Raw genomic sequence first — 26,838 nt, forward strand, 5'->3', positions numbered from 1 at the left:
GGGGTGAGGGCCGGTTTAGGTGATAAGAGCGACTTGCCGCTTGCTGGCTGTGCATTTGGGATGAAACGCACAACGGATGCTACCACAGCTTATAGTGGCTACTGGTGGCGCCACTGCGTCGGAAAGGGGAGAAAGAAAAAAAAAGTTATCGCGGGAAAGGTTCAACACCACGCTCTGCCATTTAGCTGGAATTTTTTTCAAAAACCGTCCAGTTGCGATAAGAGCCCTGGAGTTTGGCCTGAAAAGAGCTGTCACCCCAAATATGAATCCAATCAGTGACCTCCCTTCCCTTCCACTGACTGGTCTCAGCAGCATCGTCCACCGTGGTTGATGTTTATGTTCTCGTTCCCGCCTACTTCAACGCAAAATGATGACGTTTGTTGCGTGTCGATGACGTACGGTTCGAAATCAAGTCGCCTGGCCGGTCAGACGGCGGTCGCAATTGAAAAGAACGGCTACAATCCGGAATCAGGACGGCAAGCCCACGGGGCCTGGGTCGCAATTGAAAGGATCGGATCTGTGTCATTCAGACTGTCATGAAAAGATCGGAATTGGGCCGCTTAGGGGCAAAAAATTCGGAATTGGGTCGTTTCAGCCTGCAGTGTGAACGTAGCCTAAGCTATCTCTATTGATATTAATTTATCAGCCATTATAGATTCATTGAAGTATTATTTTTATACACAAAGTTCAAAGTGTATTGTTTTATTCGGAGAAATCGAGTTGAAACGATCCTGAGCCACAGTACGTTTTTTACAAGGAGCCATGGTAAAGTGCAATGAACTGACGCTGATTTCAAATCTTGGGGAAACAATAAAACTGGCCGGGAAATGTTCGGGATTCATTTCGTATTTGAAGAGAATAGCGCGCCCAACTGTTCAAAACACAAGTGGCATGTGAACCGTGGTTCAACCAGACGATGCATTTGGCGCGTCGTACGTCATCAACCACGTGATCTGCGCTAGTTGACACACGCCCCGAAACATTGTGCCGAAACACTCTGCTTCATGAAGGTGAAACACGCGCCGGAGCGTCCGTGTCAAACGTGCCATCCCTACATGTAAGCATAAAGTTCTGTTTTTCCCCCTCTATGATTAAATCTCCAATGCTGAACATCACGTTGCTCATAATCTGGTTTCAGTCAAAGTAGCTTCTTTCAGACTTGCCTAGCTTGAGGTGCCAGACTTAAGAGTTTAAATGTTTCAAGTTTTACAAAACACTGATGCAGAAGGAAACTATAATTCAATAAGGAGAGATCTTAAGGATGCTTAGAAAAAAACAACTTTATTTGTGATACAAAAAATGTGCATGAAATGAGTCCATAGTCTTTGGCAGTTAGGCTCTGGGCTGAAGGCATCCTGCGTGCTGGTGGGATAAGCTTTGACCAGAGAAGACTGGTCTTGATGCTGATGGTGATTGAGGGCCAGTCCGTAACGAAGGATTGGTTCAGGTGGAGGAAGGCCGGCAAAACCGTCTAAAATGTAGAGAGATAAACGTTCATGAACTTAAAAGCAGAAATGTGAATGTGAATGTCTGAGAAAAGAGTGAAGGCTAAATGGATGAGTGGTGTGTAGAGTGACCATTGACTAAAAACAACCCCTCCCTTCTCGTGTTCCCAGATAAAAAGTACAATTGCTTCCTGATATGGGCGCCGCCATGTTGAAACCAGTCGACAATGATTGGTCCCAATTGCTCTGTGTCATTGTATCAACGGCAAGTAACGTCGCCATTGCCATAGATACAATGACTCAGAGCGACTGGGCTCAATTGACTGGTTTTACCATGGCGGCGCCCGTATCAGGAAGCAATGGTGAGGGATTTCGCGAGAACCGGAGGTCAGGCATTTTCATTGGGTGACATCACACCTCGATTTGTCCATTGTTTTTACCGTCTATGAGATTGACTGCCATGAGAACCCAGCTTATCTGGAAGTGAGGTAGAGCTTCCTTGTTGAAATTTGAAACTGCACCAAAGCTTCACAAGTCTGGATTGATATTCAAACTGGTTTGATGGCAACAGAAATGACAAAAACATTTTTTAAATGGCTGCAGAACCGAGTTGGTTTATTCCAAGTAAGAGGAAATAGTTAAAATATCTCATCTGGAGCATCCTGAAAATATTAACGTTGTGTTGGTTAGGTTGGTGATCAGAAGATTATTAAAGGAGAAGAACTGAATGTTAAATCATCAACAATACATGGCATGTGTTAAAATTAAACATTTGAAGGTTTTTTTAAAGCTAGAAAAATTCAAAAACCTTAAATTTACAGATGTCTGGCTGGTGCCGATGATTTCTCTGCCTCCATGTTTCCAAAGAGACAGCACGAATCCCTCTGAGGAATGAAAGAATGCTTCAGCAGCTGACCAGCTGACGGCCGCAGTCTCTCCTCACTAGTTTGAGGGGAAAATCACAAGCTCAACAAGGTGCGAAACATTAAAAAAAAAGGATTTTAATTTGATGGGCAGATAAAGCTTTATGAAGCATTAAAGCCTTCTTGAAGCTTCATTTGCTCTAGCGGTACATCTACTGGACATTAAAAAATATCAGTTGGTATTTCCGCATCAAGGAAATGTTACCTTTCCGATTTTGAACAAGCTTAGAAGCTTCAAAACGGAATGTGACATCACTACTGTAAAGCTCACCTGATCAAGCAGATTTTTACAAAGTCCTTTGCATTCTGGGAGAATCCATCTGGCAAAGATGGCATCGACCCTCTCCTAGCGCCGATATAGAACAAAGCTGCCATCCTGTCCATGTGTGCAAGAGGGGGTTTCCCTGTGGCCATTTCAAAAACAGTGCAACCAACACTCCAAACATCGGACTTTCTGCCGTAACCTGACTCACTGATGACCTGAAGAGGGGGAAAAAACGTCAAGAGGACACTGAATAATTCAAAAGCAGAGGAAAGATTTTAAACCCACCTCGGGAGCCATCCAATAAGGAGTGCCGTGGACCGACTTGATCAGCTCTGCACTGTTACCAAATGTGCTGTTTAAGCAACTGAGACGCCGTGCACAGCCAAAGTCTATGAGCTTGATGACCCCTGTTGGCATCAGCATGACATTGTTTCCTTTAATGTCCCGATGAATCACCCTGTTCCGGTGGAGGTAGGCCACCCCTTCCAAGATCTGTTGAGTGTAGAGAGCCAGCACTTGTTCCGGCAGTGGTCCAAACCTGAGAGAAGATTTTTTTTAAAGTGGTGGCTTCCTAAAGAAATGTATCACAAAACACAAGAGGGACACCACACCAAGCAGACTGTTTTTTGTTTTTTAACCTGTGAATGATGCTGGCAATGGAGCCTCCTGGGATGTACTCCATGAAAATTGAGACCACGTGTTGATCAAGCGAAGTTCCCAGAAAGCCAACAATGTTGATGTGTTGGAGGGTTTTAAGTAGCTCCACCTCGATCTGAAGGTGACGGTACTCTTTCTTTGCTTCGTCATGATCAGTCGCGTTTAAGGTCACCTGCTTAACAGCAATCAGCTGACCCTGACTCGTGAGGCCACAGTACACCTGGCAAAACAGCAATCAGTTCAGTTTAAATGTTCAAATATGTATTTGGTGTGCGCACTTCTGATAAACCAAGAACATAAAACATGTGGTGGTTGCTTCATGGAATGGAATGGGTTTTCCTTGCTTGAATCTAAGCCACGGGCGGAATGTTGAAAAGCTCACTTCCTGTTTTCAGATGCCCGCCCATGCTTGGGTTTAAAGTGTCGGGCTAATTTTTGGTGTTTGGACGGGCGCCTTGTGGGACAGCTCTTTGTTTTTTTTCTTTCTTAATTCCACCTTTTCTTTGCTTTAGTAAGCTACCAGACCTCACTTTGTGAATGTTATGGACTCCCTGATCACGTCAAATGCATCAACATAGAGTGTATCTTCAGTGTCCATCTCTAACTTTAAGCATCCCTTTTCTACACATTTAAATGAATGTGTCTAACGATGGGAATTTATTTGTCTTGCAATAACAGCATGATAAGTCTGACTCATGGTGTGTTATTTACTCTTAAGCTACGTTCACACCAGTTTGAACGACCACTTCCAATGAAAAGTCTATGTAAATGTGCGAAAAGCATGTTCTGGGCTTACGCATTTAAAACTCTTGTGCTCATGTGCAGTTACGCACATTTCAAAGACCAATTTTGGGCTCTTCGTATAAAATGTGCAGCCACTGAATAGGCATTGCCAGTTATACCAGGTCAAACTTTGACCAATCAGGAACTCGGATTTGGTAGTGACCTAGGGATTTGGCTTATCTGGTGAACCCAGACATGTGCATTTGATAAACTGCAGTGACTCTTCTGACATGATGGTAATCCATGTCCATCAATGCAAGGACCCCAGCAATGAACCGAACCGTTTGCGCTTAGTGCCCAAATCGCAAGATTTGCACCGCTTCGACATCCAACTGTAGGTGGGGGTCATGCGCTACTAAACAGTAGAAGAAGAAGTCCCTCCCTGCTTTTCCAGTGTGAACATAAAAGGATAAATGGGCTTTAAAGAACGCGTCTCAAATTCCTGGTTTGTATATAGCCTTAGGGCACTAAGTGGGTTATTTATTTAGCAATGTATTCCTCTTAGCAGCATTGATATTATAAATATATATTATTTGAAAATGCAACACTGGGTCAAGGGAAAATGTTTGCAACTGTAAAAAGTCTTGCTCTGATTTCTGATGATTGATCGCTTAATGGCAGTGCTTCTGATTATCGAGATACTCACTGTGCCATAGGCACCCTTGCCGAGTTCTTCGCCTTTTTTCCAAGTGATGGCCAATTCAGAGCCCAGACGAGCATCACGGTTTACAGCAGCAGCCTGCAATGATAAAAAAAAATGCACACACAATGCAGATATCTAATAAAAGGGAAGTGATCTTTCAGCCCCAAACTGTTGAAAAATGTAAGGAAAAAAGTGTGTTTTGTTTCCATATAGACTTTAAGTGGCAACAAAAAAAATTTTTTTTTCCTTTTTTGTGCTTAAAGGTTTAATTTAAATGTATTCTAAATTAAATTTCTAGACAAAAACATCTTCAGTTTGAAGCAGCATTGCGCAAGTGTCTGTGCTTCTGAGATGGAGATGTGCAGGATCACCTCCCTCTCTCTGGGGCTACAGTTTGCTTTCTCATTATACAGACCCCAGCATTGTTTGCTGCGCTGTGCTGCTAAATGTGTTTGGTCCTTTCCGTGAACCAGTTAGGTTTCAGAGAACCAGTTAAAATGCAGGTTTGACTCTTTTTCTGAAGAGCAATTCACAGATAAAGTCGTAAAGCGAAAACTTTCATGATTATTTTTAAGGAGTTCTCATGTTTGCCCATAAAACTGAAATTTAAAGCTTTGTTACAATAGGTGTAATGATTAATCATTATTGATGAATCAATTGTTATTCCTCCAATCCAACCAGATCAATCAGTTGCTAATTGAATCGACCAAAACCATTAAAAAATTGTATCAAAATGAAATGAATCAATTGTCATCAGTACTGGAAAATACCATTTGGATTGAGGTACAGTAGCTTTATTTTCCTATAACGTAGAAACAACCAAGTGACAACCCAACGGACAACAGACGCGATGGCAGCAAAAACACAATATCTTGTAAAAAATGCAAGGAATCTGGAGAACTTCACCTGCACCGTTCAGTACCCAGGTATTTATCTGTGAGTCACACGGAAGTTTTGGCTAAAGATATCCTGGATCCATTTTTGGTCAATCGGATGGTTCAAAATGAATCAACAACCAATAGAATTGTTTCGTCAGGCAAAAAATTATGATATGAATCAAATCGTTGTTAAAATAAACTGTACCACATCTATTTGTTACCTTTTTGGTTTATTTACCTTAACAAATGTATTTAGTCCTGATGGAGCTTCTTGTTTACTCCGTTCAGAGCTTTCTATCCCCATGGAAGAATCCCTCTTATCCAATGAGATTAGCTCTTCTGCCAGACACTGCAGCAGGTCATCTGTGAGCGGGCCATCCTCCGCCTCGTCTAGAAACTTTTGGTAAACCTGTGACATGGGGGTGTGGCACCTGCTGCCGGAAGTCCTCGTGTCGATCTGTAGAGGTCTTGGAGATGATGCTGACTCCAGAACTTGACTGTGGTTTCCTGTTGCCGTAGCAACTTGCAGCTTGCTGGATGTTTCTGTCTTACCAACCGTTGACATGGTAGATAACTTTTGATTGGTGCTCCAACACTGATCTCTAACGTCACTAAAGATGTCACCAACGTCACCAACACCTTTGATAAATTCAAGTTGGGTGTTGACGGCTTCCTTTGACACAGCAATAAGAGGAGGTTTTGTTTTGGAGGGGCCAGGTTTGGCTTTACCTGAACTGGATGTACTTCCTGCAGGGCCTCTCTTGACTCTGTTTATTCCTCTGTTAAAAGGCTTTTCTTTGACCAATGTGACCTGCTCCTCTTTCTTCCTGGGTCCACAGTGCAATTTTCTCTCTTTGGGTTTCCCACAGGAGCTGGAAACTCTTAGGTTTTCAAACACAGGGCTGACGAACATCTCACGGACAGCTGCTTCTTCATCCCTTCTCTGAATCTGTTGAAACGTTTCTCTGTGGGTGTTCTTGTCCGCAGCTGACTTAGACCGTTGGGCTTTTTCACTTGAATGTGTCATTTTCTGCTCTTTTGCTGGTGTGAGCTGTTGATCTGTGTTGCTGCTAAACCTGTTGAGGTCAACTGTTTCACTCTTTGGCCGCTTGGCAACTTTAGTTTTTAAATGATCAGCTACGACTCTCGCCTCCCTACCAGTAAATTCAACATTTTCCAAGCTGTTTTTACACACTTTGATGTGGAAGGACTGGTTCATTTGATTGTTTTTTCTTATCTCAGAGTTCATGGTAGTTTTTCTCATTTTACTAAACTCAAGCTTTGAGTCTTTAATGTCCTTTCCTTGCTTGGAATCGTCAGCAGAAGAAACATTCTCAAATGTCTCTGTTTGCTGGTTACATCTTTGATTTCCATCTGGAACATAAATGTTGTCAGATAAAACTTCATGCTTGTCCTCCGTTGAAAATCCGGAAGTCTCCAAGTGTCTAGGAGATGTACCGTTCTCTTTCTGTACACAGTCTTGAGTTTTCAAGGGCTCTCTCTCAATCGAGTCTATCGTACAGTTTTTATTATGACGAACTTTCCCAGACTTTTTACGGCAGAGAAGAGGATTTTCTTTTACTATAAAGTCTCCTTCGAGTGTACTGGTCGATCTTCCTGGGCCATCTCTTGGATACATTTTTAAATCTGGTCTTGTCTCCTCAGCCAGATCTTTTTGAGGGGACTTAAAATCTTTTGAATGTTTCAAAGATTCATCCCAAAAGAGCCTCAGGTTTTTTTCAGAATGGGAATCCTTATAGATGTTCCTGTCATCCTCCAGATTCAGGGAACTCTGGCAGCTGCTGCCGGAGCAGTTCTCCTCACTGCCAGTGTTAGTAGTTACAGCATCCCTGCTTATGGGCTTCAGAGGAATGCATGGCTTAAGAGTTGGCAGAGTTGTGCCGTCTCTGGGTTTTCCACAAAGTGGAGTTAAAAACTTTGGCGCTCGGGTGGGCAAACCTGAACCAAAACCCTGTGAAGATCAAATGTACAAATAAATGAGCGGTTCTGACTGAAAACACAGGCACCTGCATCTTCATCCATCAAAATTAGCACATCAGTGTAGTCATGCATGTTTTCTTATGCCCAATCTTTCTATAATTAGTGAATCATTAATGCAAAAAGCCACACAAAGAGATTTTTGAGGTACTAATAAATATTCTGTGTGTTTGAGAGTTTCTAACTCAGTTATTTACACTTTAAACACACAATATGTTTGCCGTATGACATACAATGTATCTTAAACTATAAACATTATGTCACATTGTGTTTATGTTTACCTTATGACCATTTAGGTCTTGTTGAAAGCCTAAACCTGCAGGGGATAAAAGAAGACATTGATAAGTGAAAACCATCACCTGCTACTGACAAATGCATCACAAACTGAACTTAGGTACATTTTTACACACGGGTCTGAGTGTGTGCTCTGGTCTGTGTGGTAGTGCTGAGACACAGCAGTGGTTCCATGATGGTGGGGGCTGATCGGCTGAGCTGGCTTGAATCCGTCACAGACCGCAGGCTGTGTGATGGTGGGGACACACACTCCTTGCTCCGCCTATGAAAGATGCTTTATTTCAATGCGTGTTTAGTTTTATCATGTTTTACATTTTGAAAGACTGCAACTAGTTCTATTCTTGGGGTGGGGGTGCTGCTTTGGTGTGGCGGTCAACCTCTGATCAGAAGATTGGAGGTTCGGTACCTGCCCAAGTGCCCGTCAAAATGTCCTTGAGCAAGATACTGAACCCCACATTGCCTCTGGTGGATGTAGGTTGGCGACAGTGTAAATGTCTGTGAATGGGTCTGTGACTGTAAAGTAATGGGCCTTCAAAGCAGGTAGAAAAGCGCTATACAAGTATACACCATTTGCCATTTACCATCCGTCACTCCCCCGTGCTCATTGCGGAAATTGTGCAACCTGTGCACAACCTGTCAAATTGTCCTGGCACTGTTGTACACTGTTGTACACCGGGTACTTGAAAGTAGCGCCTGCATCTTAAGGGGAGTGCAGGTGTGTCTTGCTATTCTCTTGAGGCTCATGCAGCCACATCAAGGGAATTTATGTGCGTGTGTTGTATTGTAAAGTAGTGGTAAGGTTAATGGAATTTTCACGCATTTATGACGCATGTGATGTTGTACAGTTTCCTTATGCAAAACACTAGTCATTAAAAAGGTATTTGCTCCTTACTGACTGTGCATGAATCCTGCACGCACAGGGGGTGCAAGTAGTACCTAAGTGCCTGTAGGACACCTGTAGGATGTTCACAAGGAGTCCTTGGATGCAAGGAGTGTGCCCTTATCATGTGAACAGCACAAATGGGCCCCTTCTACAGTCCACATGATTTGGGGCGATTGGAAAATGAAAAAGTACGTTACCCTTGCTAGTGTGTTGTATAATTGTTTGCTACAATCTTTCACTTGCAGCATGCCAGTGGAAAAAATGTGCATGGATATTTTCATTGTACAGGTTCACTGAGCGGTCCACAACCTTGATATTTGGTGTGGTTCACCTGCATACCCCATACGGATTTACCCATTTTTCACCCGCACGCAGCCCATATCCACATGTAACCAGTAACTAAGGCTAAAGGGAAGGATTCCTTCAGTGTCGGCACCTGTTTCTGGGGGGCACTGGCTGGTGTGGGGTCCTAATACTCAGCAGGCTGGATGACAGAGGGGGGGCAGCGTGGTTCCAGTGTCTGGTGCTCAAACTTGGCAGACAAAACCCCCTGCTGAAGAGATGAAAATGATTCACGCAGTCAACATTTGAAAGGAAAAAAAGTTGTACAATTGGATCATGTGTGATGAAGGTACTGCTACAGGATTTTTTTTCTGAATGTTAATTTCATACTTTGGCATAAAAAAGACTTAATCTGCATAACGTTAGAACCATATCAAAAGCAGCAGAGGAAAAGTAAAACTTCCCTCTTTCTTGAGGTTAACTCCTTTACTGATCTATTAGTTTATGTCCTCTCTACAGTCCAGCAACACTTCACAATACATTCCTCACACTGAATAATTTATTTGCAATAGAGAATAACAGATTGATTGGATTTTAAAAAAAGAATATGTAAGGAATCCTTGATTTGAGATAATTTTAAGGATAGTGCTAACCATTTAAAAGTTGATGACTCAAAAGGACTGCAGTTTGTTGGAATTATATGACACCAAGTTTTTCATATATTGGGAAAGAGCTGTAAACGAAAAAGTCTGGAGCAAGATTGTGAGATTTGCACCGCTTTGACATTTTGCTCCAAACCTCTTCCAACTTTACTGTAGGAAGTGGCCATGCACTAGTAAACAGTACAAACAGAGAAAGAAAAAAGCCCCTCCCTTCAAGAATGCTTGTCACATGCCTGGTGTGAATGTAGTATAACTTGTTTCTGAAAAGATTTTGGGACATTTCTTGGTATTTTATACAATTCTAAGCTCTTCAGTTTGTTGCTTTGACCAGTACTTTAAAAAATTAAATTCTAATTAAAATAATTAACTCTTTCAAAAATCCCTAATATGTGTTTTCTCAGGCTGAACTTCATGTGAGAACTCTGTTGGTGATGTGTTTCTATATTTCTGGATGCCAGATCTATGAAATGAGAGTGGAGCTCAAAGAGCTTCCTTCTCCCCCGCCAAAGCTGAGGCTTGATTTAGTTGTGAGAGCTGCGCATGTGAGACAATAGGCTGATTCACCACCAGAGCCCTCTCCCTCCCCGTCTCTGTGTTTCCAGCCTGTTTGGGTAGAACAGACTGTCCTCTGGCCATGGTGACAGGTGCATGTGTTCAGGTCTGGGAGTGTAACCAGATAGTGCAGGTTTTCACTGCGACTGTGGAGCTAAGAGCCTCAGGATGACCAGCCCAGGGCAAGTGTGCAGCTTAAGGAGGGCATCACTCTGTTCCCACAAAATCTGTTGACTTTTTTTTTTAGTGTCCAGGATAATGTTCTAACACACTTTTTGGAGATATTTTTTCTTAGAATAAATGGTTTAAAAGGTGTGTGTGAAAAGAAACTCTTATCCTCATCCCTACCTGCTTCCTCTGTGGTTGGTTTGGCAGGTTTCTCTTAGTGTTTCCATAGTTTTTTCGAAACGGGCACAGATTCTCTCATCTGTTTGAGACACACAAACACAATGTTTTTTTTTATTGTTTGTTTTTTTTGCAGGTAAACACAGATTGGAAATTTTTTTATAAGGACAGAATTTCTATCTTTAAAAGATTCAAAAAATAGATAAAAGCCAGTAAACCTCAACCCCTTGACACCTGAATTTAGTTCCAACTATGAAAAAAAGAAAATCCACTTATGGGTTTTGCTTTCATGTAGACGCTAAATTAAGGTAAATTTGAGTGGTTTGATACATATTACACCATCAACAGGCATCAAAGGATTAATAAAATATTTACCTGCACAAACTTTTTTGCATCATACTGTAGTTTATTCAAATATAATTATCCAACATTACCTGTTTCTTAGCCTCCAAACTGTATGGCCTCCTCACGATCCTCAGATGTTCTCCTAATTTATGTAAGGTACAGTATGATTCTGTGGCTCAGGTGAAAAGTGTTCGCATGGTTTCTCAGCTGAGCTGTTTGGACTCTGTAAAAGACCACTCCCACCCAGACACGCCTCCCTCAAACACCCCCCCCCCCCTTCCCTTCAAAAGGTGATCCCTTCTCATGGCCTATACTCACATTTACAAGTCTCTGAGTACAGTGAGTGCCCTGAAAATATGCTGGACTAGAAGAGATTTCTTATTTATTTTCTTTATTATTTTTCTTTTATTGAAATTTGTTTTTGTTGTAAAACTACCCTTTCATTGGGGATCTGTTTATTTATTTTCTCACTAAACTATTTCACACGTAAATCTAGAAATTCAGGAGATTTTTCAGTTTTAAGTATTTTTAAACATTATTTAACATATTGGAACGGTGATGAAACTTTACCAAAATCCCTCTTAAACAATGAACAACATATAAAGACCCTAAAAGGGTCACTTGACTCAGTTCAGGTAAGAGTTCAGCAACACAAATGTGTTTTCGGAAATAGTCGCTGTTTAGCTAAAGAAGACAAAACATTTTTACACTGGTGGCAAAGAGATATCTCCAAAATCTTTGGTTGATGTACTTGCTGAAACTAACACACCATTTTGAAAAAACAGTCAAACATTGTGGTAGTAGTGTGATGATATGGGTCAGTTTCATAATGGAGACAACTTGCTCGATTAAATTGATGGCAAATATGTTATGGGTTATTTTTAAGGAAACATAATTTGTTGAAAGGAAAAACAAGGAGCAGTGGAAGAAAAGAAGATCAACCTGACTACTTCCTCATCCCTCTTTTATGAACAAGAGCCCCTCCTACTGGGTGTGTTAGTCAATAATCAAATTTTAAACCTAAAAAAAGGTATTGCATTAAATAATTTCCAAAGATCATTGTCAAAAATATAAAATAATCTATCCACAAAGGTAGTTTTGTCAAGTGAACTACATTTTTAACAAATAAGAGAGTAGGTCATGTGATGAGAACCCACGGCTAATCTCCATCTCCATTGGCTGTTCAAGACTTAGATGTTTTTTCGGGCAGTCATCAGTATGTCTCCCCCACCCCCATGGTCCTGCAAGGGAGCTCACTTTGGTTGACATTCTACAGATGGTGTGACAGATAAGAGCACGGCGTGGACCATGCGACTTCCAAAATCCTGTGTGGTTCCAGTGAGGCTCATTAGGAAAAACTCTTTGCACTGCTGCCTATTTGGGTCTCTTGAACTTACAGGGTGGTGTCAGGAAGGGCATCGGCCAAAATCACCAATGCAAATCAGGGATCTTTCAATATAAAACATGTCATTTTCTTTAAAGTTTGAAAGACAAAGACGGTGAACAGCTCTTGTTGTAAATGTGCTGCGGATACATTACAGGTGAGGGTGTGCCACGAGATCAGGTATGTACTTATGCTAGTGCTTTTCACTGCTGTCCATCTGTTTTCCTCTCAGCTCTGCAGCTGCTTCCATTCCATTCATGTGAACAAAGGAGCTGAGTGTAACACAAGCACAACAACAAATGCTATGGAGTGTTTGCACTGACATCACAAATCCAGCCATGATGGAGATTCGTACAGTACTCGTAAACATCGCATTCAAGTGAGTTTATCTTTGTACAAATTACCCCAGAAGCCAGTGGCGAATGGCAAAAAAACGGAACAGAAACATGAGTTATATAGAGATCGACAACCTCATCTTATATCTGCTGAGTGAAAAGATCAATAGATCTGTACAAATTTATTTCTAAGGCTTTCCGGTCAAATAAATAATGATGATGTGGCTCATTATCTTCAACCATCAGTTCTAGCATTCAGAGTATTACTCCTATACTAATGTACTTGGTTGGATAACACTTTAAAGTGGTCCCTTGATATTTCGCAGTCCAGTTTTTGTGGTGTCACTGTTTTATCAAGTGCAGTCTTTCTCATTTTTAATTTAGTCTGATTTGCTGCAGACTATTGTCAATCAGTTTCCTCTGTGCTGTGCCTCCTGTACCGACTGCGATCAGCTTCAAAATCAACATAACTCTTCGATCACAAGCAGTTCTTTGTTTTCATTTTCTAATACCTGACATATTTTTCAACGAAGGTTTGAACTTTTAGAGTTTGAACAAGAGAGAAGTTTGAAAATGAGAGTAATGATGCGCTTTAAAACATCTGTGATCCTACTTCGCAGATTAAACCTATCCTGGGTTATATTTTAGACCATAATCCTTCAACAAATGACACTGTACTAGTAATCCTAGTAGTTAATCGTTTTTTTTAAAATTGGCGTTTAATGAAAGAGTGTAACGTAAACAGTATTTGGTTTAACATAAAAATTCAAGTTATAACCATACCAATTTGTTTCTTTACAATAAATTCATAATTGTATTTAAGATCCCTTATCAAGGAAAACATGGATTCTGAGAAAACTGATGAGCCCTGAAGGGCTCTATTGTTGGACAGATATTACTGTTACAATGGGGGTTATGAATTTTGACGCACGAGGTGTATATTTGCATAAACCTCTTTTGTGTTTTAGGCAAAATTTTATTTATATTAAATATGTTTGCACATATCTGTATAACAGGAATTCTAATGTACTTAGATTTACGGTAACGTAACTCCAATGAAGTGAGGATTTGAACATGCTAGTCTTGGATTTTATTGGTCACATTTTTAACGTGTCTTAAAAAAGATATCAGATATTTAAATACAAGTGTTTATTCTTAGCAGTCACACTGTATACTTTAGCTAAACACAGTATGGAGTAGACACAGGATCTTGTGGCCCACAGAGTATATTTTCTAAGTCTCAAATGGGATCTTTTTTAAATTACATTTTTTCATCTGCTTCTTATTGGCAACAATAAAAAAAAAAAATACTCAGAAATGCAATTTTAAGCTTAGTTTTCTTGATGTATGTCCTCCATCATCAGAAAAATGCCACATGAGCATGTTAAAATATGATTTTCACTGGAGTGGACATTTGGCTCTCATTCTAATCAGGTGTTATATAACAGTCAGCTAGCTGAGAAAAACAAACATTACGTAATTTGTCACCTGAGAAATACAGGTCAGGTTACCGCTAACAGAAACCTTGACACTGTGGAGGGACCAAAACACTTGACTGTCAAAACAGCCGTGTTGTTTGTCGGGCATGTCTGCAGGTGGAGGCGAGGCCATGATTGGTGACTGGCATGGAGCGCTGCCTCCTGGTCACAATTGCGCATCGGATCAACCTCAGGGGGCCACGGCTTACCAGAAAAAGGAAAACTGGCCGTGAATTATGAAGGACTTCAACTGCCGTCGAACAAAAGCGTGTCATTTGAGTAGCGGCCCTTCAAAGTGGGCGCAAGAAACCTAGTGAGTGAGCAAGAGTCACGTTTCTCTCTGGTGCACAAATGCAAACTTTGAACAGGTCACATGACAGGGTTGGTTTTTTCAGCAGCACCCTGGAAGTTTCCACAAACCAAAATCTAATACTGAATGTCAATCATGGGTACCAGCAGTTACACTGTGCCAAATGTTTACCTTCAGTTAATGAGACTTACCTTTGTCATCTTGTTGTTATGCCTTTCAAAGTAGGCAGTTTGTTGTCGTTCTTCATCATGTGGAGCATCTGAGTTAACCTCTTCATCGATAGTTTTCACCTGCACTTGTCGCCCTGATACCCAAACAGTGTTCTCTTCAAAATACAGTTTTTTTCAGATTTTTTCTCTCCTCACCTCCATCGCTGCCAGGATTCCCGATCAATGTGGAGGAGCCAAAGACTAAAGGACTGCAGCTGTGAAAAGAGATCCAAAAACGTGTCTTTAGACTGGACGGTATGTTTGTGTGTGATGTTTATCTGGTAAGGAAGTCTCCAGATCCTTTCATTACCTGTGGGACCATGAGGAGGGCATGATGGGAAACCTTGCATCCCATGACGACAGCTTGCAACTATGAAATACATCACTAGGAAAATCTCTCAAGGTACCATTCATGTTACTTCACTGGCGTTTGCCAATCCCATCAGTTGTTTACAATAAAGCCAGAATAAGGCCCACCCACCACGCATAAAGTCTGACTTGAAAGTACAACCTGAAATTTCTGTCGGATTATTTGGTTTAAAAGAAACAAAAAAGAGTTATGACGTACTTGTGACAAACCTTGGAATAAATCCTTGCAACATTGTATAGGCCACTTTATTAGGCACACCAACTGTTCGTCAATGCAAATTCCTAACCAGCCAATCACATAGCAATAATCAATGCATTTGGGCATGTAGCATCAAGACCATATGCTTCAGTTTCAACTGAGCATCTGAATGGAGAAGAGGGGATTGAAGTGGCTTTGAAAGTGGCATGGTTGGTGCTGCCAGACGAGCTGGTCTGAGGATTTCAGAAACTCCTGATCTACTGGGATTTTCACCCACAACCATCTCTAGGGTTCACAGATAATAGTCAGAAAAAGAGAAAATATTCAGTGAGCAGCAGTTCAGTTAATCAATGCCTTGTTGATTAAAATAGGAAATCGATCAGGAACAGGTCCTCAGTTTGATTTAAAGCAGATTCCATGATTTGGAGAAATAAATGCTTTGTAAATAAGAAAATACCAAAAGCCAAGCAAAAAAAAAAAAACCATACTGGATGTTGTTAGCGTTTGCTGTAGCTGCACTGTTATGACACAAAGCTATGCAATCAATCTACACCTCACATGAGCCGCGACGGCCCAAATTTGAGTGGAAACACTCACCTGAATTGCCTGGACCATTTTAAACCGGACCGTACCACCACACTGGACCGTACCACTCAGTGGAAATGAGGCTATGGTATGTCCAAAAGGGGTTGGGCAGGACCAATGAGAAGTTGTATAAAAAATATATTTTTACTTTTTATTTGTATATTTTACCCGTACAGCTCAAGTTGAAATTGAAAATTATCACTTTGAAAATCCGACTACATTTAACTCTACACACTCCTTTGAATATTTGACACACGCATTTCTGAGACCCCATTTCATTTGCTTCATTCCTTAAAAACTGTTTCCGTTACTTGGTCCATGTTCTTCTGCCCTGTCATTCATCATCGTTCCACTAGAGGGAGCGGAAAGTCTCATCTACTCATCTCAAAATGGCTGCTTTCACAAACTCTCAAAAACATTTTTGGCAGGAAAAAAGTTGTACTAATTTTCAAAACTGCATGGTGAGACAAACTCATCTATTAATCATTTTTGTAAATGATTGCTGTATTGAAAGAATGCTAAATTAGTTGATGAAGAGTTCTTTTTACTATAGTTACACCATGTTAGAAATGTGTGGATCACATTTTAGACGGTGAGTAAATAAGGTGCTTCTTTCTTGAACAATCATGTCAATATTTTTGTATCTTAAACATTAAGAGCAAAACCTTACCAAATAAGCCAATGTATCAATAACTGACATTGATATAAAGAAGGATGTTGCAAACGTTTTTCTGGTTTTCATCAAACAGTTTTTAAAAACCATCTTAATCCCCCAGATTTTCTGTCATTTCTATGGCGTAGTGGACTTCACAGGGTCAAAACAAGATATCCATAAATTCCAAACTTTTACCATCATATTACCACAAACTGTCCTGTGATGTTCTGAAACACTTCAGTTCCCCCAATGAATCGTTTGGTCTAAGTCTTCTAAGACGTTGTTCTTACTCTTTCTTTGTTCAGCCTTGTCTGTAATCCAGCTCGACCCAGAAGCTGCTCTCCTCCGTTTGGTCCAGCCGGAGCAGACAGAGTTTGGTGTTTGGTCAATGTATCATGAAATGTTTCCATTTCAGTGCAGGTGGGGTAAGGTGCTACACAGTAAACAAATTCCTGCACAAAGTTAATTTGTTGCATCACAACACAACTAGATAACAAACTCAAGTTTGGTGCACAAAAAGGCTCCATGTATGTGCATGTTAACAATCTTAAGGCCATGTCACACAGCCACTGAGCACATTTGGCGCATTTTCCACATATGAAATTTCCATCTTTCATGATACACACGTGATCTACATCAGTCAAAGGTGTTTCTCCCTGTTTGTCATTCGTGGATGTGCGCAGATGTCCTTGGAGTCTTTTTTGAAGTCTTTACGAGGTTTCAGTTTTGAGGTGTTTTATTCGTCTGTTGAGAATTATACAGTTTACATGTATTTTACATTGTTTACACGCAATGATTACATAAATCTTACTCAATTGTGCATGATATTAGCGAGATTTGTGGCTTTCCAAGACCGTTCCACGTATGTCTAATGGACTTTTCATGCATGTAGCATCGATGTATGACTCTTATATTTTGTATGCGGCGCACATATGAAGTTGAAATTACATAATTGAAACATGGATTACTAATGAACTGCATATAAACAGTGCAATAAGCACACACAGTTCAAGATCTGCCTTGATTTCTAGTTCTTTTCGTGGTTCATTCGTACGTCCTCCGTGGTTCTAACGTGGCTCGTTCGTGGTACATACCCCGTATTTTCCGGACTATAAGTCGCTCCGGAGTATAAGTCGCACCAGCCCAAAAATGTATTATTAGGATACAGTATTAGGATACAGTAGGAAAAAAACACAGATAAGTCGCATTTTGACGGGAAATTTATTTGACAAAATCTGGGACCAAGAACTAATAAGTTCCACAACCTCATATGACACAATCATAGCAGACTGTTTATCTCATAATTTCACAGTAATTCTTTCTCAAACCTATTTATTTATTCCTTTCATGAAGCATCATTGGCCAACTAATACTCTGTTTTCATCCTGTATTTGTAGAAACAGTTGTCATTTTTATTGCATTTCTGAATTTATGAAATCATTGGAAAATAGAATATTATGTTGTTAGCCTTCAAGATCTTACTATAAAAAAAGTTTGCTGATTCTCTGAGTCCCTTAACATACTCTTAACACTTAACATACCTCATACATCAAATTGACCCAGGAACATCATCTCTGTTCCTCACAAATGAACATAACAGGAGGGTTAACAATGTATTTATTTCAATTTATTTCTAATATAAGTCGCTGCGGAGCATAAGTCGCACCCCTTGCCAAACTATGAAAAATAGGGCGACTTATAGTCCGGAAAATACGGTATTTAAAAAAATTTGAAAAAGACCACAACTTTTCTCACTTTTTGCATGTATATTTACGTGGAACCAATTTTCATGTGTGCAATATTTGAAAAATGTGTGTAGTGGCTGTGTGCCTCTGGGAAATGACCGGAAATCTAAAAGTAAATCAAACAGTGAACCCTTTGATTTTAGTGTAATAATTGGGCTTGGGCTGTTACTTAACTTTTTTTCTGTCCTTTCAAAACCACTAAAACAGAAATTGAAAACAGATTTCCCCTTTTACCTATATTTACCACTTTCTTTTGAAACAGAACTTAGTTTTTTATGTTCTTTTTTTCTTCCCACTTTTCTTGTATGTTGATGCAGTGGAAATATCAAACTCTAAAACTTCCAGCGACAATTGCACTGGAGGAGATAGTTAGCTTCCCTTTGCTGCCACCTGCTGCCTCACTTCCTCCCTCCACTGTCAGACTAAAGAAAAGAAGGTTGTGACTATAAAATTTACTATAAAACATAAGCTAACAAAGATGAATTGTACACACAAATGTGGGGAATCAATAATCTAGTAATTAACTCAGTTTCTGTTATTCCAGGTTCATTTTACATAAAGTCTGGGAAAAAATTCCTCAACATGAAGTTTTTGCAGAAACTTTGTTTTGTTACGTGAAAAATTCTGAGTGAGTGGTTGTGATGGCTCATGCCGAACACAAAATCTGCATGACCAGAGCAGGATCTGGTGGTGTTTAGAGTAAATCAGCAAATTTCAAACTAGTCAGAGAATATGTGTTTTTCATTTTCATCTCATGGGGATTGTGTGTGTGTGTGTGTGTGGGGGGGGGGGGGGGGTAGATGTGTGTGTGTGTGTGTGTGGCAGGTGAGGGATCCTTTTTTTTTTCCTGAAATCATCTGCATTGGTTTTTATTACAACGTAAATTTCTAAATTTCTTAGGATGCGTTTTTTGAGTGCCAGATGAGTGGAGCCAACAAAACGTGCTTTTCTTTTTTTCACCTATCCGCCCATTTTCAGGACATTGCTGGGTTGGGTGGACTAAACTCCAATCAGAATAGCCACACTACAGTAGTACACACTTGGTGTATAGATGTCCATGGTTTTACTCCAGGAGGTTTGAAAACAAGCAGAGTTTGGTCTTCAATGCCCACCCCTGGACTAGGTCAATTGTCAAAAAACCTACACAAATGTAACTTTCAGATACTTTCTGTGATACACTTATGAGACAAAAGCTCAAAACAACCAGGTGACATAATGAGCACATATAAGGATGTGGGTGTTGTTTTTTTAACTGTATACTTGTGTTGCCATAGTGCCAGATTAAATTTAACTGTGAATTTCTAAGTGAATCTGTTTCCTTCACTGCTGCCCACAGCTTGCATGCTGCTGTGTTCATTATAAGCCATGCTGCCTATGAGAGTCTATGAAACTTTCAGCAGGCTTCAGCTGCATGCAGCAGGTGGGATGAGTTGTATAAAAGTGTCTATCCCATGATGCCCTGCTCCCCCACTCTGACCAGTGGCGTGGGCTGGCCTGGGTGATGTCACAGCTGTATAAAGACCCCCGCCGCCTGGCCGGCAGCTCTGAGCAGAGTCAGCGTTCCCAGCCCGAACGCCTCGGCTGGAGGGACTGCTGTCAGTGGGAAAAGCAGAACTACACGGCGCTGGCCTGTAGTTTTGTTTTTTTTCTGAAGGGGTTCCTACGCGACTCAGCTGGCTTCATCTGGACTTTCTGACCCATTTTCTGGATAAAGGTTGCAGATCTGCTGTAAACAGCCCTCCTCTGGGCACCCACCCCCCACCCCCAAGGCATCCTTGTGCAGACAAGTAAGTGAAGTGTGTGAAGTTTTCCACAGAGCCGGGTGTGGCGGTCTGACAGTGAACAGAACCCACTTGAGTTTTAGTCACTTTGCAAAGGTCAGTGCTGGCTGCGGCTCCCCGAAGTCAGAGCTGGCAGCCCAGAATAGCTGTGAGTGCATCAGTGTGGCTCCTAGCTGGCTGCTGATTGCTTTTTAAGGGAATCATCAGCTGCAGGGCTATCAGCTCTCCTGTTATGTGGCCCACATGGTGGCTGTCAATCAAACTAGGGCCTGCTATTTTTATGCCTTGGCGTCCGGTTAGTTAAACCCCCTCCCTCCCCCCCCTCCAAGCCAACAAGGCAAGGTGATTGACAGGAGCAACCTTAATGAGGCTCTTATTTTGGAGGGGAGCAGTTGGGCTCTTTATTTTTAGATATTATAATCTTAGCTGTTTTAGCTTTAGAGATGAAACCTGCTTAACCCTTGTGCTATCCTATGACCCCACCCTCACATTGACGTGTTCTCCCTACAATGACAAAGGTGGATAAAGGTGGAAAGATTTTATATATTCCATGGACACCAGTGAAGATCACAAATCATTGAAGAAAAAAGGTTCAGCGCACTGTCTAGTGGGTCTAGATGACCCCACTCCCAATGTTAAAGTGCCTAGCTCAAGGGTTACGAAACGGTGGCGTTATGCTAACGGTGCAAACAATGGAGCCCAGGTGAAACTTCAGAGCTTTAAATGAGCAAAAGTGAGAAAAGACTTGATTAAGAATTGCAGAACAAATGAAGCAGCTGGTATCTGCCGTTCACTGAGCTGGAACAGGAGGTGTGAAATGTTCTCAACGCAGAAAGCTTTCTTCAAAAGAACATCCTGGAGTTCGGTGGACTTTGGGCTGGAATGGGATGTGTGTGAGGATAAATCCAGACCGTTTGCATAGATATCCTACTTAATTTAGCCGGCTTTATATCTAATCTGCTTTGATCGAATTCTTTTCTAAAGCTCAGCATTCAGGTTTTTTTTTTCAGATTTGGGAATAAAATCAAAGTCCTCATCCTCTGGTTCTGTGACGCAGCTTTGCAAACAGCTCAAATCTGTAGACAGTTGTTAGACGTATCCCTTCTGGGGTCGCCACAGTGAATCAGCTTCGACTAATTCGTACAGGTGCTTTGGCAGATATTCTTTTGCCACAACCCTGTATTTTATCCAGACTGGGGACCGGGCCAGGAAGACCCAGACTAGGGCCCCCTTGTGGCAACATAGTGAGACAGAAGAAATGAAGGGTCTTGCCTAAAAACCCACACTGGATTCATTTCATCGTGCACCCTGGGAATTGAACCTTGATTTGCCATGCGACAGTCCTACAGGAAGCCAACTGAGCCATCCAGCCACTAGCTCAAATGTGAAGATTATAAACTAAATTAACTCTGTTAATTTACACATTTTCCGCATATCCTGTCAGTGTTTGCTACAGTGAATTAACTTGCAAAGAGCATTTTGAATAATTACAAATAAAAAATTTAATTCGTCGTTTTATACACACATCTTGGCCAAAGTTTTTTTTGTTTGTTTTTTAGTAATTTATTCTCAAACAGTCTGAAACACGTCTCCCTTAACGAACATGAAAACTCACCTGAATCTGCACAACCAAGTCTTGAAGAATTTATTTAAAATTAACCTCTATTGCTACAGAATGTTAAAATCAAGGTTCTAAATGTAAAATTAAACTTGAAATTAAAAGCAGCAGAAAATGTTCGCAGAGCTGGGAGACTTACAAGTCTTTTCTGAAGCAAGGTTTTTTGACTTTTTTTTTTTTTTACGGTGGACTCAAATGTGAAGGGCGCCATCTTGAGTCAGAGTGTGTTATTGAGTGGAGACTGGCCCTCTTTATGCAGAGGCCCAGGGTTGTCAGGATCCAAACTTTGAAGGGCCGGTGTCCAAGGTGTTTTCCAACCAACCTGCCATTGAGGCTCCCTATTGGCTAAACACTCTTGATCCAGGTAATCAGCAGCAGCTAAGACAGGATTTCTGGAGAATCAGCACCCTTGGGTCAGATCAACCTTTGTTATTTCAGTGTTTCCAAGCGTCAGCTGTGCCCTGATGAAGTCCCATTAGTTGACACATCCCTTGGGGAAGCGGTTGGAATGGCTCAACCCCCCAATCCAGCCCCAATGCTGAGTATCAAGCAGAGAGGCTTTGGGTCCCATTTTTAAAACCTTTGGTTTGACTTGACTGTGGATTTGAACTCTGGGTTGGCCAGCCCTGGTCTTAAGCTTTCATACTGCTGCTGCTGCAGAACCTGTTGCCTCTGACGTTAGAGCTGTGAGTTGGTGGAGTCCCTCTGGGTTTAGCCAAAATCAGTATCTGAGTTAAAGCACTCAAACAGGGCCAGTTAAGGTCTGTTCCAACCCGAGATCTTTGGTATCAACCTAAAGATTTCCTGTAAGACATCAAGCCTAACAGCTGGGAAGTCTGTGCTGTTTTTGTACTTTTTCGACTGTGCCGCATGAAGAAAAAAACTTCTATTTGAGCAGAAACGACTTTCCTACAGCTCATTCGAGTGACTCCACGTTGCATTGACCCAAACTGATCATCATGTTTCTTACTGCTGCAGATTATAGCTACAACTCAAGTTCTATGCAGAACATGAGATTTGTTTTGACTGGGTTGCGTTGACGGTGAAGTGGTCTCCATAGCGCCTCCTTCAGGGGCTTTCTGCCACAACAGTTTCAGCCTTTTTTTCCCCCCGCCAATCTGAAATTCTCATCTGTTTAAGAGTTTTAGCCCTGCCCAGTTGGGTAAAGGATCAAATGTTTACAGAACCACCAGACGTTGTTAGATAAAGGAAACTGTGTAATAAAATGGTTCTCACAAGGCTATCAGATCTTTATTTTAATCTGCAGATCTAGATGGAGCGGATACCGGATGGTAACAGTTTCGTTTGTTGTCCTTCGGGAGTCTCACACTTTCTGCATTGTGTCCTTTACACTGAAAGGGCTAAGCGTCTACAAGAATCCTCGTCAGGATCTAAAGACTGCTAAAAACGCAATCAAAAGACTGAAATCCGAGATCAGGACTGAGTCAGGGTCTGACAGCTGCTCACACCTGCCCCTAGAGACCCTTCAAAAATAACCCCAGCAGAGTGACTCTGTCAGCCGGTGGGCTGGCGGAGAGGAGCGGAAGTCTCTACAGAGCGTCTGAGGGGAAACTCCAGCATACCTGATGGCTTCAGCAGAGATTAGCTCATCAATCACATGTTATGATAGTTGTCTTCTTTAGAGGACATCCCTAAACCTGAATATCTACCAACCACTTCATACAGGAATGAATTCATTTTAGTATCTACAGAGGACATTAGGGGCTTCTCAATTATACCAAATGTTAAGAGATGGGGCTCTGGGAATTGTAGTTCTTATGTGGATTCACACTATTTTGGGTTAGGGTTAAAAAAGAAAATAGGCTTCATTCTTTAGGATGACTTTTAGTCTGGTATAATTAGCCACCTTTTGGCAAAGCTCTACATATTCTCTGTGGTTCAGATCAGACGACTTTGCTGCAGTATAACGCAAAATCAGGAATTATTTCTGTGAATAAACACAGTCTCTCTGGAAATGAAAACCAGACAGATCTGTCTGTTTGTGAAGGACCATAACACTCAAACGACTTTTCCCGTTGCTCGTTTCCTCTACTTCAGTATACAGGCTCAGATACAGCCCTCTGTGAACAACCAGCTTGCTATTATAGTTTCACCCTCTACTTTTCAGGGTGTCCGTAACAGTCTTTTAGAGTTCTGGCCAGGCTGCAGTCCTGGTCATGGTCATGCTCAAATTGAAGCAGCCTGAAAGACCATCAAACACTCAGGAGACCTTTTTCTTATTCGTGATATAATTAGTATGATACGGTAATTTTCGAAAGTTTAAATAATAACTTTAAATAATATTTGTGACTGCAACAAATAAGATTTTAATTTTATATTTCAATTATATTAAAGAGACATTGTAAAATATATTTAAATGTGTGTAATTAGAATAATGTGCCGAAGTGCAATAATGTTTATGTGCAATGCCTGTATGGATAGATAGATAGATAGATAGATAGATAGATAGATAGATAGATAGATAGATAGATAGATAGATAGATAGATAGATAGATAGATAGATAGATAGATAGATAGATAGATAGATAGATAGATAGATAGATAGATCTAGGCCATTTCTAGAGAAATACCAGGGACTCAGAGAAGAACTGGATAAATCATGGAAAGTGAAGGTGACAGTGGTGCCTGTGGTAATTGGAACACTCGGGGCAGTAACCCCCAAGCTGGAGGAGTGGCTACAAAAGATACCTGGAAAGATTTCAGACCTCTCAGTCCAGAAAAGCGCAGTGCTAGGAACAGCTAAGAAACTGCAGGACCCTCAAGCTCCAAAATTTTAGACAATTTAAAATAAACGTGTTTAATTCCTGAAATTATAATCTAAAACTGCCTGTGTGCTGCCTGCTATAGTGGTTGCAACAAGGTAGGAAAGTTATTGGTGATTGGTTAACTAGTGTAAGTCCATGTTATCCTCTGCACCTCCACCCATCTTTGGACGCTACCGAGGGCAGCAGAGCTCGCTCCACAACACAGAGAGTGGCAGAGCTCACTAAAGCGGCCCCTGGATGTTTGGCTGGCCAGCAAACAGAGAGTCGCTGCAGGATGGGGAGGCGGCCTGCTCGGGCCTCCTGAACCTTATCATTTTTTTCTTATTTTCATCGAGACAACAATAAAAAGATCCTCTAGCTACCTCAAGCTAACCTCACTTTCACTGTCATTCACACCTCCCCCGCTAAGTCTGTCTCTCCTAGCCCCGCCCCTTATTTTGCATTTTTCAAATCTGGGCTGAGTGACGTCAGCCTCCAACTGTCCTGATGTGTTACCCTTGAAAACACATTTGGATAACATCAGCCAATATGTAATTGAGAACATAAATGCCCTGATAGATCAAGTCAGAGGAGTGGACACACTCAACTATGTGTTTCAGTTTACCTGTAAATCTGTGTTTTCATGAACAGGAAGTGGGATGTGAGTTGTTTTTTAGTATATGGATCCTGCTGTTGTTTTTGATTACTGAAGTATTTGACTGTTTTGTGTATCTGCAGGGTGCCAAACAACATGTCAACACAGGCGCCAACGTTCACACAGCCTCTACAGAGCGTTGTGGCACTTGAGGGTAGTGCCGCAACGTTCGAGGCTCAAGTCAGTGGTAAGGAAGCTTCTGAAAAGTTCCCCTTTAGGATTAGTTCTGATGTTTTGTCTGTATCATCTGACGTCATGCTGTCTTACCCAGGTTCTCCAGTTCCTGAGGTGAGCTGGTTTCGTGATGGCCAGGTTCTTTCTGCCGCTGCTTTGCCCGGCGTTCAGATCTCATTCAGCGATGGCCGCGCTGTTTTGAGGATCCCCGCCGTGACTGCCGCACACAGCGGGCGCTTTTCTATCAGAGCAACCAATGGAGCTGGACAAGCCACAAGCACTGCTGAGCTTCAAGTCACAGGTGAGCTAAGTCACCTGTGAACAAAGAAACGTGTTTATCTTCTGTTCTAATAAATAAAATCTGCTGCTATTGGTCAGTTCATTATCAGGCTCATCCCACTATTCCACATCAGTTTTACTAGTTTAAAAGTGAATGAAGTGTTTGATCTGGTCACAAAGTCCAGCAGATTTTTTTATTTTTAATATTGCGAGAAAAAAACCTCTGAGGACATTTTGCAGCATCTTTTGAAATACCACAAATCTAAACACATTTAGGTCTAAAAACTGTCCGTCTTTTGAAAGTGGCATCTGTTTGGCTTCCTCAACAGCTAAAGAAGGGATTTTCAGGTTTGTCGTCAAGAGCCGTCATGGACTTTCTGGGGACGGACAGTCAGAAACCAGTGATGGTCTCACTGAGGCCTATCTAGCTCTAAATTTATCTGTCGCTGGCTCTTGGGGGGAGGGGGGTGTATGTCAGTCAGTCAAGTGATAAAACCGATTTAGATGCAGCGGCTGCAGCATAGCTTTCCTTAACAGGAGTCAAGCATTGTCTAAACTGTGAGCATGTTGAGGACTCATCAGTGGTCAAACAGACTCAAGAGTGGGGGTTTTGAATGTTATGGGATGTTTGGCATCTACCAGGTAAAACGGAGATGAAGAGGGGGGAATCATAAAAAAGACTGTACCAAAGATGCTTAGATTGCTTCATTTTTATAGTCATAACTGTTCTCACGGGTGGTTATGGGCTGTCTGTGGGCAAAAATCTGTACGGGGCACGCAGGTGGTTTACACAAAACGTCAAGATCTAAGACCGCTCAATAGACCCATAGAGCCAAAATGGTTTTATGAAATACAAGTTATTTTCACAGCTTATTTTCCTACCCGTAAGTAGGACGACTTTATCTCTGAGGCACCTCCTTTCTCTCCATGTGGGTGCCGCCCATTTCATGACGTCATCCTAGAGCCGGCCTCGGCTGCGAATCTGTGTTTTGCCCACGAAAACAAACAACAGCCAAACTTTTACAAAAATGGATGTGCATATTGTACATATAAAATGAACGCCTTTTGTTGAGACTCACTAGCTCCTCAGAGAAAGTCGATGTGTGTGTTAATCTGGGGGCTGCAGACTCTTCCTGGAAGGGGATAGGTTTTTAGAGGAATACTCAGAGATGTGGGAATGGATCAAAATACCGTGCTTTTTGTGAAGAAATTACAGTATAATACACTTATAAACTCAAAAAGTTGATTTTGGATGATATAGCTCCTTTAAAGGGAACAAACATGAAGACACATGACAATGAATCAAACAGAAGAACTTTTATCAGCATGCACTAACTAAACC

The 26,838-nt window shown here is 41.3% G+C and overlaps 2 protein-coding genes across 8 annotated transcripts in view; one reads left to right on the forward strand and one right to left on the reverse strand.

Moving 5' to 3' along the window:
- Window positions 1-1,260: 1,260 nt before the first annotated feature.
- map3k19 (mitogen-activated protein kinase kinase kinase 19) lies at window positions 1,261-25,450 on the reverse strand. Of its 7 annotated transcripts, none has more exons than XM_078939709.1 (14): window positions 25,311-25,450; window positions 14,828-14,886; window positions 14,654-14,766; window positions 10,614-10,692; window positions 9,206-9,319; window positions 8,003-8,148; window positions 7,874-7,908; window positions 5,833-7,566; window positions 4,720-4,812; window positions 3,272-3,510; window positions 2,919-3,171; window positions 2,640-2,848; window positions 2,254-2,387; window positions 1,261-1,471 (listed from the first exon to the last, which is right to left on the reverse strand). In XM_078939709.1, exons 4-13 carry the CDS (start codon window positions 10,658-10,660, stop codon window positions 2,261-2,263), a joined length of 2,997 nt encoding a protein of 998 aa, XP_078795835.1. In that variant the 5' UTR covers window positions 10,661-10,692; window positions 14,654-14,766; window positions 14,828-14,886; window positions 25,311-25,450; the 3' UTR covers window positions 1,261-1,471; window positions 2,254-2,260. The 7 variants fall into 7 exon arrangements, with proteins under 7 accessions (XP_078795835.1, XP_078795831.1, XP_078795834.1 ...); XM_078939705.1 differs by having other exon boundaries at window positions 2,265-2,387; window positions 9,206-9,322; XM_078939708.1 differs by having other exon boundaries at window positions 9,206-9,322.
- ttn.2 (titin, tandem duplicate 2) overlaps window positions 19,688-26,838 on the forward strand; it is a 198,414-nt gene continuing 191,263 nt past the window's right edge. Inside the window, exons 1-3 of the mRNA XM_078939704.1 lie at window positions 19,688-20,011; window positions 25,127-25,230; window positions 25,315-25,518. Coding sequence (XP_078795830.1) covers window positions 25,140-25,230; window positions 25,315-25,518 — 295 coding nt within the window. The 5' untranslated portion in view covers window positions 19,688-20,011; window positions 25,127-25,139. The remainder of the gene's footprint in view (window positions 20,012-25,126; window positions 25,231-25,314; window positions 25,519-26,838) is intronic.

Source organism: Oryzias latipes, chromosome 21, assembly GCF_053564925.1.
Source record: "Oryzias latipes strain Hd-rR chromosome 21, Olatipes_Hd-rR_3.1".
NCBI lineage: Eukaryota > Metazoa > Chordata > Actinopteri > Beloniformes > Adrianichthyidae > Oryzias > Oryzias latipes.

Bases quoted from the DNA above. Each gene is read 5' to 3' on its own strand.
- map3k19 (XM_078939705.1), bottom strand. From the start codon at position 10,660: ATGGAAACACTAAGAGAAACCTGCCAAACCAACCACAGAGGAAGCAG. The intron at 3,511-4,719 runs GTGAGTATCTCG...CTGTTTTGCCAG, and splicing joins GCAAGGGTGCCTATGGCACA to GTGTACTGTGGCCTCACGAG. The intron at 2,849-2,918 runs GTGGGTTTAAAA...CCCCCTCTTCAG, and splicing joins CTTATTGGATGGCTCCCGAG to GTCATCAGTGAGTCAGGTTA.